Source organism: Scyliorhinus torazame, chromosome 5, assembly GCF_047496885.1.
Source record: "Scyliorhinus torazame isolate Kashiwa2021f chromosome 5, sScyTor2.1, whole genome shotgun sequence".
NCBI classification, from domain to species: Eukaryota; Metazoa; Chordata; class Chondrichthyes; order Carcharhiniformes; family Scyliorhinidae; genus Scyliorhinus; species Scyliorhinus torazame.
The window spans coordinates 176,834,504-176,850,321 of record NC_092711.1 but is presented as its reverse complement, the minus strand read 5'-3'; the positions used below and the strand labels follow the sequence as shown (position 1 = coordinate 176,850,321).

The window sequence follows — 15,818 nt, the reverse complement described above, 5'->3', positions numbered from 1 at the left end:
GACAGTAATTCTTGTGGAATTCAGCCTCGGGAGTCTGGCTCCTTCTTTGACAGTAATTTCCTTGCAACTCGGCCTCGGGAGTCTTCAGTACTTGGCCAGCAAGGAAGACCTTCGGAACCTCTACTTTTATCCCCAAAATGACCATTACCTCACGTCAGAGTTGGGTCTGTTGTAACATGATAATTGCTCAATTTGGTCACTGGGTTAATTTAATTGGATCCCCAATTACTGACACCACCTTCTCTCATTATCTCAGACAGGAATACAATAGAACTATTTCATACTATCCCTTTATCTGATTCTATACAATCCCTTATTCACACAGTTTCAAATGTTGAGGCTAATCAGAGCTTGAAGGTCTCTCTTGCCAGTACATTTATCCTCATTGCACATTCTTTACATACACAGCAATTACGTTTTTACAATTGTACAAAAAAAAACTTTGTCTTTCACTATAACCACTGATTCATTATTGATTCATGAATTGTAACTCAATTCAGGCTCATTATTTATTCAATCAAAGGGCGGCATGTGGCGCAGTGGTTAGCACTGGGACTGCGGCACTGAGGACCCGGGTTCGAATCCCAGCCCTGGGTCACCTGTCCGTGTGGAGTTTGTACATTCTCCCCATGTCTGCGTGGATTTCACTCCCACAACCAAAAGATGTGCAGATTAGGTGGATTGGCCACACTAAATTGCCCCTTTATTGGGAAAAAATAATTGGTACTCTAAATTAAAAATAATATTTTCTTTTTAATTATTTATTCAATCATGTGTTACTGACTGGTAGCTAATTAACACAGAACTCGTTCAATAATGCATTTGGTTAATACTGTTATGGGACAGGGTTCAGAAAATTCCAAAGTGTATTACGGAGTTCATCTGGCCTATAACTGTTTATTGATGTTGGTTATGATGAGCAGAAGTGCCTGCCTTTCAGGTTTCATTCAACAGAATTCTTAGGCACTTTTAATCAAAAAACAAACTTTATTCTACAAATTTAGTAAACATTTGTATAAACACACAGTAAGAATTATTATCAACTACAAACATAAAGAGCCCATGCAGCTACAGTAATCTATGTATAACCCTTAATGAATACCCCCTTCACTGTTCCAATTTAATAACAAGATCCAAGTAAAAACCAGAACCCCCTTTTCAAAGGTGTGGCCCAGCACACAGCACTCTTACTGGTAGAAGACTTGGTATTGATACTTTTGTTTCCTTTCCAAACAATTCTTTCCAGAAAGCAACGATCTCTTTTAAGTTATCGCGCAGTCTGGAAACAGCTTTTAAAATGAAGATAGAGAAACACTTCTTTCAACCTGTGCAGTTCAAACCAGCCCAAAACTCAAAGCGAAAGTAAAATTTCACAGAGCCACCGCCCAGCTCCACCCACACAATGACATCACTGAAGCCATGTGATAAGACAAAAACATTTCTTAAAGGGACACTTCCATGACAATACAAGATTCACTGGTTCAAAGAGCCAGTTTTGTGGAAGGCAATCACTTTCTTTCTTACTCATCTTGATTGGGTTGAACAAGGAGTCTCAGACTTGAGCCAGATTTTGGCAGTATAAGATGCCCTGTACCTTTACAACATTCTGGAACAATTTGTTAATTTAAACTATTTTTGCTAGTTCAGTTTGTGGAAACATTTTGATTTATACAGCATTATTTTTTTTAATGAAGATCCAGTCACATGTTAGGGTTTCACTGAAGGTAAGCATCCAGTTACAACAGGCGGTAACAGAGGCAAATGGTATGTTGGCCTTTATAGGGAGAGGATTCGAGTACAGGAGTAGGGATGCCTTGCTGCAATTATACAGAGCCTTGGTGAGGCCACACCTGGAATATTGTATGGAGTTTTGGCCTCCTTATCTGAGGAAGGATGTTCTTGTTCCAGAGGGATTGCAGCAAACGTTTACCAGACTGATTCCTGGGATTGCGGGACTGACTTGGTTAGGATTGTATTCACTGGAGTTCAGAAGAATGAGAGGGAATTCTAACAGGACTCGACAACGCTGATGCAAGAAGGATGTTTCCGATGGTGGGGGTTTCCAGAACCAGGGGTCACAGACATTCAAAGAAACTGAGTCTTAATTTTGTGTAACAACCTTGGGCAGGATTCTCCCTTCGAAATTGGGAAACACAATTGGGCAGAGAATAGGTTCTGATGCCAAAATCACGGCGGGTGCTGATTTGACGCCAAATCGCAATTCTCCATGACCTCGACAGCAGCAATGCAGTCCAGAATGCAGGTACAGTAAACACCGCTTGCATATCAGTAGCGGCCCTGACCCAGTATTCTCCGGTGCCTCCGCGATTCTCCGCCTCCGATGGACCGAGTTCCCTTGAGCTTTTAAAAATCGTGAAACCAGCGTTGTGGCTTCTGAGGGACAGAGATTGGGTACAGAAGTGTCCAACATCGCTATAGTTTGCTGATAGTTGTCCCGCTGGCCAGGGGGCTTTTGCCAGGGCTGGGGGGAGTAGCGGGGGTAGCCAGGAGTGGGGCTGTGGGGTCGGGGTGGATGGGCACGGAACACCATTGTCTCAGCTGAAAAGGCAGCTATGCAGCTGCGCTGCTGCTGACCGCCCACTGTGGTCGTAGGGCCATGGGTCTTATAGGTGCCCGACCCCAGGCCACCCCCCCTAGGTGCCCTCTGGCCCCAGCGACCCATCAGCTGTACGGGCGCACTCTAGCACAACCAGTGCCATCTTGTTGGCTGGAATGAGTGTGTGTGTTTGTGAGGATTGTAATGTGTATATGCGACTACAGCTTGTCAGCCTCAGAGTGTCAATCATGGACCCGGCAAATCCCGCATTGTTTATCATTGGAATCTAATGTGTTCCACGTGGTGCCGGTGCTAGCCCCTCCACAGTCGCTGAATCGGTCCAGGTTTGGCACCAGTTTTGCTGTCACCAAAGTCCACAAATCCTGCCCCAGCGTCAACACTTAATCTCAGGAACAGAGAATCCAGCCCCATGGCTTTCACTCAATTTCAAATCACCTGTGAAAATCCAAATACAGCATATCGTGGAATTTATTGATTTAAAACAGAACGAGTTGTTGTGATTTGGGATTCTCTGCCTGACAAAGGTGCAGGAAGTAAATTCAACTGTAACTTTCAAAAGGGAACTGGACAGATTTGATAGGAAATGAAACTTGCCGGGCGATGGGACCAATTAGATAGTTCATTCAAAGAGCTAGAATAGGAACAATGGGTGGGATGGCCTCTTTCTGTGCTCTCTGAGACTCGTTTGCATTTGAAGAAAGTGGGAAATACCTGGAACCCACCTCCTATGAGTGGAGTAGAAGCAGAGATGATGGAATGATTCCAAAAGGAAATTGGATGGATTCTTGAAGGAAATAAACCGACAGGGATAAGGGGATATGGGTCACAGTCTGAGGATACGGGGTAGACCAATGAGAACAGAGATGAGGAGACATTTCTTGATCCAGAGAGTGGTCGGCCTGTGGAATTAGTTACCACTGGAATAGTTGAGTCCAAAACATTGTATGTTTTCAAGAAGCGGGGCGGGGGGACAGTGGGATTATGCTATTAAACTGGATGATCAGCCATGATCATAATGAATGGTGGAGTAGGCTCGAAGGACTTAATAGCCTCCTCTTCCTGTGGAGAAGGTGCGGAGCTGGGTCAGAGGGGTTGATTCTCAGTGGGTCAGAATGGAGGAGAGTTTGTGCAGGGGGTCGGGGCTGAAGGCACTAGCAACAGCGCCGCTCCCAATAGCTCCGGGGAAATATTCAGGGAGTCCGGTAATAATAGCTTCATTGAATAGGACAATGGTTTGATCCACAGAGAGCTGGCATGGATCCAATGGGCCGAATGGCCCCATTTTCAACCCTGATGCCAGTCTGATCTAAGGAGAGAAATTTCAACTGTTACAGTCTCTCCACCTCACTGAAGTCCCTCATCCCTGGTGCCGTTCTCATAAATCTCCTCTGCACCCTATCTGAGAACGTCACATCTTTCCTAAAGTGTGGAGCCCATATATAGGATTCCATTATGGAGTGATAGAATTGAAAAGCAGGGAGGTTATGTTCAACTTGTTTAGAACCAGGGTTAGACTAACTGGGAGCACTGTCAACATTTGTCATCTCCATTCAGAAAAAGGAAATAGTGGCACTGAAGAATGTGCATCAAAGATTCACACTATTAACACCAGAAATTAGCCACCATTGCATCACCTTTCCGGTTGGATTTTTGTTCCTTAAAGGAATCTATATTTGTTGTATCAATGAAAGTCACCAAAGTCCCAGAGGACCAGAGGCTGCTTTCCCCTTTGGGAGAGAGAGAGCTGATTGGTGAGATTGAATCTGAGGGTCGCCACACCTCAGGTGAGGGGCAATGTTGAGAAGGCCATTTCATTGATAATCGCACCCGGTACAGGAGTTGAAGCCGTGCTGTTGGCATCGCTCTGCATCATGAACCAGCAGTGCAGCCAAGTGCGCTAGCTAATCCCCTCGTAAAATGCAATAATTCCTTAAATATTAGCTATTGCCTGTCAGCCAACAAACCATTAAGGTAATTTCCCATTCTACCTCAGACAACTTGCCCCTCATACCCTGCTGTGAGAAAGACACAGATAAATTAAAGAAATAAACCAAGTCATGACCATATCCCATCTTCATGGCAATGTGGTATGATTTGGGGGATTCCAAACAGAAATGGGAATTAAATATCTTCTAACTTCCAAACACCCCTTCACTCTGTAGTCCTTGTGAAAGTTGAAACCAGGTATTCACAACAAGGCTCAAGTATCAGCCCACTGGACACAAAGTCATGAGACCAGTCAGTCCAGCAGAAAGAAATCCTCCAACCCTCCCCATTGACCAACTGAATAAAATGCAGTCCTGGATGTAATTGAGAGCAGAAACAATAACCGCAGAATCCAATCCCAGTAATCAATTGTGAACTTGTTGTGTCTGAGCAAGTGCGATGAATGACCAAATCCCTTCCAACACTGAGAGCACGTGAACGGCCTCTCCCCAGTGTGAACTCACTGGGATTTCCATGAGTGAATTCAATTTAACTTATTCATTTGAATATGACCATATTGTTAGTATGTTTTGAAAAACTCTGGGTGTGTAACCTGTATTGTTATCCTCCTGTTTGTATATGATCTTACCCTCTTTCCTCACTCACTGGGTGCGATCCAATGGCCAACCTGCACCGGCAAAGCAGCTCACCGCAGTGCTGTGTGGCTAATGAAAGCCAGGAGACCTTGTCCCGGGATCTACTCGGCTTGCCACGCCTTGCAAGATTCAACGCGATCTCGCGAGAAGTTGTGATGTAAATCCCGTCATTATGGGCGGGATCACTTTTTGGCAAAACTGCATATTAGGGCGAGGCCATCAGTCTCACCCTAATGTGCAGATTCCCGAGGTACCTGAGGCTTTGGGATTCAATCCCTTCGCCTCAGAGACCTTGAGAGGGCACCGTTCAGCACTGGACCCTATAAAAAGACAGACGGAACAGCACTTGTAGGGGTCTCCCAGGGGATTGTAGGTCACAAACTGCATGCTCTTTGGGCAGGGTGGCGCCCTGGCACTTCTGGTGCCATCTAGGCACCCTGGCAGTGCCATCCTGGCACCTTGCTGGTGCCATTTGGGTGCCTGCCTGGCACTACCAAGGTGTCCAGGTCGCACTGCCAGCAGGTTGGCACTTTCAGGTGCCAGGCTGGCATTTTTTACATGCGTGCGATCGAGCAAGTGGTGCCCAGAATGAGTCTTGAGGATGGTGCGGGTGGGGCCGGCGGTCCTCCCATACTCTGTTCGGGCTGGTGTCGAGCAGAGGGGAGGTCAGGGTTCATTCTGGAGGCCTCGGAGATCGAGACAGCATTTAAAAATGGCCTCCCGATCTCTCATGACAGCGGGGAGTTCTGACCAGCGGAACTCCCCACTGTGCAGCCTTGGCCGCGCATTGCTTGTTCATGTTCCTTATACAACGTGAGGCGTGTTGAATAGCCATGTGCTTCTCTGCACTGCATGTGGCGGGAAACTCGCAGCTAAACGTGCTGGCAAGGGGAATTTGTTCGTCTTCGTAGATTCGCGTCCACTATGTTAACATGTTAACTGTTCAATTGCTCTGGCATTTTATCTGGCGAGCCTCGGCCCCTCAAATATCATGTTCTGAAATAATTCTGCAATACCTTGTATTTATGTTGGCAATATCTCTTATTCTGCTCTGTACCCAATTTCCACCAGTTTTTGTTATTCCGTTGTGTTTATTGTTAAAAAAAATGTTTTAAAACAATCTGTCCAATTTATCTGTGAAAATATTCAATGCCCCTCCCGGCCTCCACTGGTCCCTGTGGAAGAGAAATCCAGAGACTAACAACCCTCTGAGGGAAGAGATGACTGGAAATATATAACATAGCTGCAGGACAATATTACACAACCAGAAATAATAATAAATATACTTTACTACTGAACCATCAATAATATATCTAATCTATATCAGATAACAACACCAGACTGAAACAACTGAAAGGGGGAGAAAAGAAAGTGTTTTACTCACAGATGTTGGAGACAGGAGGAGGTTTCAGTCTGTGTGAAGCTCAATGTTCGTCCTCACAAAGCCCGCGCTCTGATTGGCTGTAGGACCAGAGTCCTTCAGTTGTACAAGTCTTCCCATTGGTGAACAGCTCAGAAGGAAAGTCAGGGGTAGCCTCGCCCCCGTAATTACGCAACTTCCACTCTCCCTTGGACATGCGCAGTCCCGGACCACAGGGGAGGGAGAGATCGCCGAGTGGCTTTTCGCGCTGGCCGGAGCTGTCAGCTGGTTGCCTGGAAACCTTGTTTCGAGGAGCTGTGGGGGAGGGGGCGGCGTTCCCGTGTCCGCGCGCCGGAACCCGGAGACGTCACCGCCGAACAGGGTAATTCCTATTGGCTGATTCAAGCAGGTTTCCACTGACGTCATACAAAGCGGAAGTTGGAGGTAAAACTTCCTCCTGTCTCCAACATCTGTGAGTAAAACACTTTCTTTTCTCATTCTCACCTTCAATTGGTCACTTGCAGCAACTGAAGGGAAAGGAAGTGAATCCAGGGAGGGTGCAGACTCTGCAAAGCTTGGCCCAGGTCTCTCTCTCTCTCTCTCAAAGACATTGACATCCTTTGCTCCCTCAGCTTGACACATTTATTTGTCTGACTAAAAGGATGGTCTCTTTCCTAATGTTCACAATTAAAGACCTGCTTTTCCCAGGCGATGGCTGACATTTAAGGGGGCAGTAAATTAATATCAGTCTTGAGATATGTCTGGTGTTGTTACATGGCACGGATTAGATACATTGGTAGTACAGTGGTTAGCACGGTTTCTTCACCGCTCTGAGGTCCCAGCTTCGATTACCGGCTTGGGTCACTGTGTGGAGTCTGCATGTTCTCCCCGTGTCTCCATGGGTTTCCTCCTTGTGCTCTGGTTTCCTCCCACAGTCCAAAGATGCACAAGTTAGCTGGATTGGCCATGCTAAATTGCCCTTGATGTCCATTAAGGTTAGGTTGGTTCACGGGGTGGAGGTGTGGGCTTAAGTAGGGTGCTCTTTCCAAGGGCGGTGCAGAGTCGATGGGCCAAATGGTTTCCTTCTGCACTGTAAATTCTATGATTATTGCTGGTTTTGTAATAAATTACATTTGTTATATTGCGTCTTCAAACATTTTACAGGATATTAGAAGAGGAGGAATTACAGGCAGTAATCTCAAACGTCACGTCGAGATCTGTCAGAGTCACTCGATTCCTTGGGAGATGAACATTATCTGCATTTGACTCTGGAAGGAGAAATGTTTGTTCTGTCTGCATCAAGACACTGAAAATGCAGAGACACATATGTGAGTGAGAATGTTCCAGAGCACTGACTGTAGAAAGAGGTTGAACCAGTGAGACAGCCTGAAAAAACATTGCACCATTCACAGCGGAAAAGACCGTACACGTCTTATGTGTGTGGATGAGGCTTCAACTGATTATCCGACACGGAGAGAAACAAGGGGACCCAAAACATGGAGAAACCATGGACATGTGGTGACTGTGGGAAGGGATACAGATTTCCATCAGAACTGGAAACTCATCGACGCAGTCACACTGGGGAGCGGCCATTCACCTGCTCTCAGTGTGCGAAGGGATTCACTGAGCTATCCAGTCTGCATACACACCAGCGAGTTCACACTGGGGAGAAGCCTTTCACCTGCTCTCAATGTGGGAAGGGATTCAGTTTTTCATCCACCCTGCAGAAACACCAGCGAGTTCACACTGGGGAGAAGCCGTTCACCTGTCCTGAGTGTGGAAAGGGATTTAGACATTCATGCACTCTGCAGAAACATCAGCGTATTCACACTGGGGAGAGGCCTTTTATCTGCTCTCAGTGTGGGAAGGGATTCTCTCAGTTATCCCACCTGCAGGTACATGGGCGAATTCACACCGGGGAGAGGCCATTCACCTGCTCTCAATGTGGGAAGGGATTCAGTGATTCATCCCACCTATTGACACACCAACGAATTCACACTGGGGAGAGGCCATTCTCCTGCTCTCAGTGTGGGAAAGGATTTACTCAATTATCCAACCTGCAAACACACCGGCGCGTTCACACTGGCGAGAGGCCATTCACCTGCTCTCAGTGTCGGAAAGGATTTACTCAAATATCCACCCTGCAAACACACCAGCGAGTTCACACTGGGGAGAGGCCATTCACCTGCTCCCAGTGTGGGACAGGATTTATTGATTCATCCCATCTATTGAGACACCAGCGTATTCACACCGGGGAGTGGCCATTCTCCTGCCCTCAATGTGGGAAGGGATTCAGTGATTCATCCACCTTGCAGTCACACCAGCGGGTTCACACTGGGGAGAGGCCGTTCAACTGCTCTCAATGTGGGAAGGGATTCACTCAATTATCCAACCTGCAGACACACGAGCGAATTCACACTGGGGAGAGGCCGTTCACCTGCTCTCAGTGTGGGAAAGGATTTACTCAATTCTCCAACCTGCAGACACACCAGCGAGTTCACATTGGGTAAAGATCGTTCACATGCTGTCAATGTGGGAAGGAATTCCATGATTCATCGCACATGATGAGACACCAAGTTCATAATTAATTTCAGTGGTTCTATTTTGATGTTATTGTTTCTGCTCTTAGTTACATTGCGGATGGCATTTTGTTCATTCTGACTGTTGGTCAATGAGGATGGGTGGAGGGTTTCTTTCTGCTGGACTTGTCGGTGGTCAAAGGGCTGATGCTCATTGAGCCTTGTTGCGAATACCTGGCTTCAAATTGCACAATGATCACTGAGTGAAAAGGTGTTTGGATTTTTGATGATATTTAGTTGTCAATTTTCTTTTCAATCCCCCAAAACATGCTATGTTGCCATGGAGATGGATCCTCATGGTTACATGGTTCCTTTGTTCAAGTTACGTGGGTGTTCTTTCACAGAAAGAAACTGTCAAGGTATGAGAGGCAAGTTACCTGTGATAGATTGGGAAACTGATGGGAGACAGGCAATAACTAATCTTTAAGAAATAATTACATATTTACATGGGGATTAGTTAGCTCAGTTGGATGGGTGGTATGCTTCTGACGCAGAGCAACATGAACAGTGCCGCTTCAACTCCCGCACCAGCTGTGCTTATCCATGAAGGCCCAGCCTTCTCAACATTGCCCCTCAGGTGACGTGCGGTGACCCTCAGGTTGAATCACCACCAGTCAGCTCTCTCCTCTGTCAAAGGGGGAGCAGACTATGGAGCGCTGGGACTTTGGCGACTTTCATTTCACCTGTATACGTAACATATAGATTCATTTTGAGAACAAAAATCCAACAGGAAAAGTGATACAACCGTGACTAACAAAGAAAAGTTAAAGATTCCATTAGATCCATGGAAAGTGGCCAAAATAGTAGTAAGTCTGAGGATTGGGTACTTGATTTATAATTCAGCAAAGGACCAAGCAACTTATAAAGTCCCAAAAGACGTGCTGTTAGGTAATTTGGATATTCTGAACTCTCCCTCTGTGTACCCGAACAGGCGCTAGAATGTGGCAACGAGGGGCTTTTCACGGTAACTTCATTTCAGTGTAAGCCTACTTGTGACAATAAAGATTATTAATATTATTATTAAAGAGAGAGAAAATAGGGTATGAGAGCAAACCTAAAAAGCGACTGGAAAAGTTCCTCTAGGAATGTGAAAAGGAAAAGATTAGCAAAGACAAATGTGGGTCCAGTCCAGACAGAGACAGGAGAGTTTATAATGGGGAATAAGGAAATGTCAGAGAAACTAAGCAATGTGTGTCTGTCTTCACAGAAGAAGGTACAGAAATCATCCCCAAAACACTGGAGAACCAAGGGATGAGTGAGCACGAGGAACTGAAAGAGATTAGTATTAGTGAGAAAGTAGTATTGGAGAAATTAATGGGATTGAAAGTTAATAAATTCCCAAAAGCTGCTGCTCTACATCCCAGAGTGTTGAAAGAGGCGGCTGTAGAGATAGTGGATACATTGGTGATCATCTTTCAAAATTCTATAGATTCTGGAATGGTTCCTGCTGATTGGAAGGAGGTAAATGTAACCCCACTATTTGAGGAGGGAGAGAGAAAACGGGGAACCACAGACCCATGAGCCTGACATCAGTAGGAGGGAAAATGCTACAATCTATTATAAAGGATGTGATAACATACAAATTAGGAGCAGGAATAGGCCACTCGGCCCCTCGAGCCTGCTCCACCATTCAATAAGTTCCCGGCTGATCTGATTGTAACCTCAACTCCACATTCCCACTGAACCGCCCCCGATAACCTTTCACCCCTTGTTTATTCATCTATCCAACTCTGCTCTCAAAATATTCAAAGATTGGGCAGCACGATGGCACAGTGGTTAGCACCGTTGCTTCACAGCTCCAGGGTCCAAGGTTCAATTCCCGGCTTGGGTCACTGTCTGTGCGGAGTCTGCAAGTTCTCCCTGCGTCTGCGTGGGTTTCCTCCGGGTGCCCCGGTTTCCTCCCACAGTCCAAAGATGTGCAGGTCAGGTGGATTGGCCATGATAAATTGCCCTCAGCGTCCAAAAAGGTTAGGTGGGGTTGCTGGGTTACAGGGATAGGATGGAGTCAGGTGCTCTTTCCTAAGGGCCGGTGCAAACTCAAAGGGCCAAATTGCCTCCTTCTGCACTGTAAATTCTGTGATTCTATGACTCTGTTTTCACTGCCCTTTGAGGAAAAGAGTTCCAAAGACTCCCAATCCTCTGAGAGAAAAAAGTTCTCCTCTGCCTTAAATGGACAAGTTATTACTTTTAAAGTGACTCCAGTTTCTAGGTTCTTTCCACATCCACCCTGTCAAGGCCCCTCAGGATCTTATACAGTTCAATCAAGTCACCTATTCTCCATCGGACACAAGCCCAGCTTGTCCAATCATTCCTCATAAGACCAGCCTCCAATTCCAGGTATGAGTCCAGTAAACCTTCTCTGAACTGCTTCCAACACATTGACATCATTCCTTAAATGAGAGCAATACTGTACACAGTGCTCCAGATGTGGTCTCAGCAATGGCCTGTATAACTGAAGGTTAACCTCCCTACTTTTTAGCTTCCCTAATTACTTGCTGTACCTGTATACTCGCCTTTTGTGATTCATGCTCTTGGACACCCAGATCCCTCTGAGTCTCAGATCTCTGCAATCTCTCACCATTTAGATAATAAGCTTTTTTATTCTTCCTGCCAAAATGGACAATTTCACATTTTCCCACACTATACTCCATTTGGTAGATCTTTTCCCACTCACTTAACCTATCTATATCCCTTTGTAGTCTCCTGATGTCCTCTTCACAATTTACTTTCCTACCTACCTTTGGAACATTGGAAAATAGGAACAGAAGTTAGCCATTCAGCCCATCGAGCCTGCTCCAACATTCAATATGATCATGGCTGATCATTCACTTCAATGCCTTTTCCCCCACACTATCCCCATATCCCTTTGTGTTATTGGGATTTAGAAATCTGTCAGTCTCTGCTTCAAACACACTCAATGACTGATCTCCCACAGCCCTCTGGGGTAGAGAATTCCAAAGATTCACAACCACCTGAGTAAAGAAATTCTCTCCGAGACTGGTCCTAAGTGGCTTTCCCCTATTTTGAAATTGTGTCCCCTGGTTCCAGACTCTCCAACCAGGGGAAAAATCAGACCTGCACCCACCCTGTCTATTCCTTTATGGATTTTGTAAGTTTCAATGAAATCCTCTCTCATTCTTCAAAATTCTGGAGAAAAGAGGCCCAGGTTCCCCAATCTCTCTTCATAGGACAGTCCGATCTTGCTCAGAACAAGTCTAATGAATCTTCGTTACAGTCCCTCTATGGCAATAATATCTTCCCTAAGGTAGGGGGAGTAAAACTGCACACAGTACTCCAGCTGTGGTCTAACCAACGTTCTATACTATTGAAGCAAGTCTTCACTACTCCTATACTCAAATCCTCTTGTGATAAAGGCCAATATGCCATTAACCTTCCTAATAACTTGCTGCACCTGCATGTTCGCCTTCGGTGACTTATTGACAGGCCGCCTGGGTCCATCTATACTCGGGTCCCTTTACCACTATAACCACTCCCGTTAACTGCACAAGAGGCTCAGGTCGCAGAGGGAGACCATTTGGCCGAACGTGCTAATGCCAGATAGTCCAATTTTCTTTTGAAATAAAGAGTTGAATATGTTTCTTGCACCCTTTTCAGGTAACGCACTCCTGATCACAACAACTTGCCTGTGTTTTAAAAACAAATTATTCAGGATCTAGTGTGTTTGGATTTTCATTGAGAATTTCAGAAAGAATCAAAATATTGCTCAAAATTAAAGCTCAATCTTTGTCAATCATTTTGATGAGGGGACCAAGTTTGTGGAAAATCTAAAGAAAAAGATCATTTTCGATAGTATCACAGCGGCTCCAAAAGATTTAGATTTTACATTTAGATATATTGTTACTTGTACTGAGGTACAGTGAAAAGTATTGTTCTGCATACAGTCCAGGCAGATTGTTGCATACATGAAAAACAGAGGACATACAATAAATACACAATGTAAATACACAGACATTGGGTGAAGCTTAATGAGTGTAGTGCTAAGTGTAGTCATTGTTGTAATGTACAAAACTGTAGGTAGGACTGGGAAATCCATTTAATTTTATAATTCCATCACTTTTCCACCATATTTATGGCTTTAAGTAACAAGGTCAAGGAAGCCATTTTAAACTCTAACATCCAGCGTCTTGCACCGATTATGCAACATTTCTTTGTTCATCACATATGGATTTCATGTTGGAAGCCAGTCACAAATCAGTTGATTAGAATTCGTGAAACAATGTAATCGATAAAATTGTAATGGCTGAATTGTTCTTTTATACATTAAGATTGTACAACCCAAATGTTTCTAAACTGCAGAGCTAGCATAAATTGTTTATACAAAGAAAGTATTTTGATAAGCAGCGGGCTACCATGTTATACCCAAGTCTGGCTCAAGAATAAGCGTATTATTCCACCTGATCAAAATTAGTAAAAAAGAAAGATATTGCTTTCCACAACCTGTCTTTTTAAACCAGTGTATCTTATATTAACCAAATGTATGAATTAGATTACTGTATTAATGAGCTACCAGCAGTAGCAGTAATACCTAGTGAGGCTTAATCAAATTGCAGCTAAGGAATCCATCATGAATCAGTAGTTATAGTGAAAGACTAAAAGTCTTTTTACATTTGCTGTAAAAATGTACAATCTTAATTGATGTGTATTTAAAAAAATACGAAATGAAGATAAATGTACTGGCAAGAGAGACCTTCAAGCTCAGATTAGCCTCAACATTTGAAACTGTATGAATAAGGGATTGTATAGAATCAGATAAAGGGATAGTATGAAACAGTTCGATTGTATTCCTGTCTAAGATAATGAGAGTAGGCAGTATAAGTAATTGGGGATCCAATTCAATTAATCTAGTAACCAAATTGAGCAATTATCATGTTACAACAGGCCCAACTCTGACGTGAGGTAATGGTCACTTTGGGGATAAAAGTAGAGGTTCCGAAGGTCTTCCTTGCAGGCCAAGTACTGAAGATTCCCGAGGCCGAGTTCCAAGGAAATTACTGTCAAAGAAGGAGCCAGACTCCCGAGGCGGAATTCCACAAGAATTACTGTCACAGAAGGAGCCAGAGAGGGTTACACTTCTACAGACTGATCACCCGCATAAAGTTGTAAAAGTCAATGTCTTAAAGTTGTTTAGTAAACCTTTTTCATTTAATAAACTTTTAAAATTTACTATCCAGAGGATTCTGAATTTGCCTTAATTGGTTGAAGTCTTATCCGAACCAAAGTGAATTTATTAAGTGGTAATTTGTGGGTAGCTGAAATCAATTAAGTTCCAGATAACAAGATCAGATAACATTAATCTTCAATTTAAAAACTTGCATTTCTATAGCACCTTTCACAGCCACAGGATGTCCCAAAGTGCTTTACAGCCAATGAAGTACTTTTCAAGTGTAGTCACTGTTGTAATGGAGGAAACGCAGCAGCCAATTTACACACAGCAAGATCCCACACACAGCAATGTGATAATGAGCAGATGATCTGTTTTTAGTGATGTTGACTGAGGGATAAATATTGACCTGGACACCGGGGATAACTCCCCTGTTCTTCTTCAAAATAGTGGCTGTGGGAACTTTTACATCCACCTGAGAGGGGCAGACAGGGCCTCAGTTTAACATCTTATTTGAAAGAAGGCTGTTCTGACAGTGCAGCACTCCCTCAGTGCTGGGACGAGGAATGTTGGAACTGGTTTTTGTCCACAGGACCCTAACTGGGATTTAACCTTCTGATCCAGAGGTGAGAGAGTTGCCCACTGAGCCAAGGCAGACACTAGTTAGAAAGGAAAAGTTATACTTTAACCTTTGCCTCAATCTAATAATTAAATAACATCGATTTAACTGCCAAATGTTGAAGTGTTGATTTCGAGCCACAAGTTTTTCCCACTTGCTCCTCTGCACCTTTCTGTCTCTCTACTGCTCATATCAATGACAGCCAGGCGACGGAGCTGAGGGCTGAAATTAGCTGAGAATAATGGGGCCTGCATCCCAGTTGGTAAACTTCCATGGGTGTTGCACTAATAGAGTGGCATACATCATAGAATTTACAGTGTAGAAGGAGGCCATTCGGCCCATCGAGTCTGCACCGGCTCTTGGAACGAGCACCCTACCCAAGGTCCACACTAAGGGCAATTTTGGACACTAAGAGCAATTTATCATGGCCAATCCACCTAACCTGCACATTTTTGGACTGTGGGAGGAAACCGGAGCACCCGGAGGAAACCCACGCACACACAGGGAGGATGGGCAGACTCCGCACAGACAGTGACCCAAGCCGGGAATCGAACATGGGACCCTGGAGCTGTGAAGCAATTGTGCTATCCACAATGCTACCGTGCTGGAGGACTGAATGGGAAATGGACCTCCAACCAATTGTTACATCGGTCACTGTTCCGATCCCAGACCAGACCCCAACAGTGGCTGGGATACAGGACCCCAATATTTCAGTTTATTTGTAAGGCTGCGGAAAGAATGATTCGTTCCAGGAGTGATTGCATGAAGAAATAGGGTTTGGTTATGTTTAAAAGAAAACTTTATTGTGGCTACAATATTAAACGTTTTAACTTCACACCCAAAAACAACAGCTTACAATTACCCATTTAAGCACTACTACTCAATCCCCCATTAAACAACGGGAAAAGAAAGATACAGCTCTCAATCTGTCTTACTGTGGGAGAATTGTGGACCCAGAATTCAACTCCTCTCTCCAAA

General features: G+C 44.5%; 1 protein-coding gene across 1 annotated transcript in view; it reads left to right on the top strand.

Annotated features, from left to right (window-relative positions):
* The first annotated feature begins 6,703 nt into the window (after positions 1-6,703).
* Positions 6,704-15,818, top strand: part of LOC140422447 (uncharacterized) — an 87,671-nt gene continuing 78,556 nt past the window's right edge. Inside the window, 2 exon segments of the mRNA XM_072507467.1 lie at positions 6,704-6,992; positions 7,685-9,026. Coding sequence (XP_072363568.1) covers positions 8,017-9,026 — 1,010 coding nt within the window. The 5' untranslated portion in view covers positions 6,704-6,992; positions 7,685-8,016.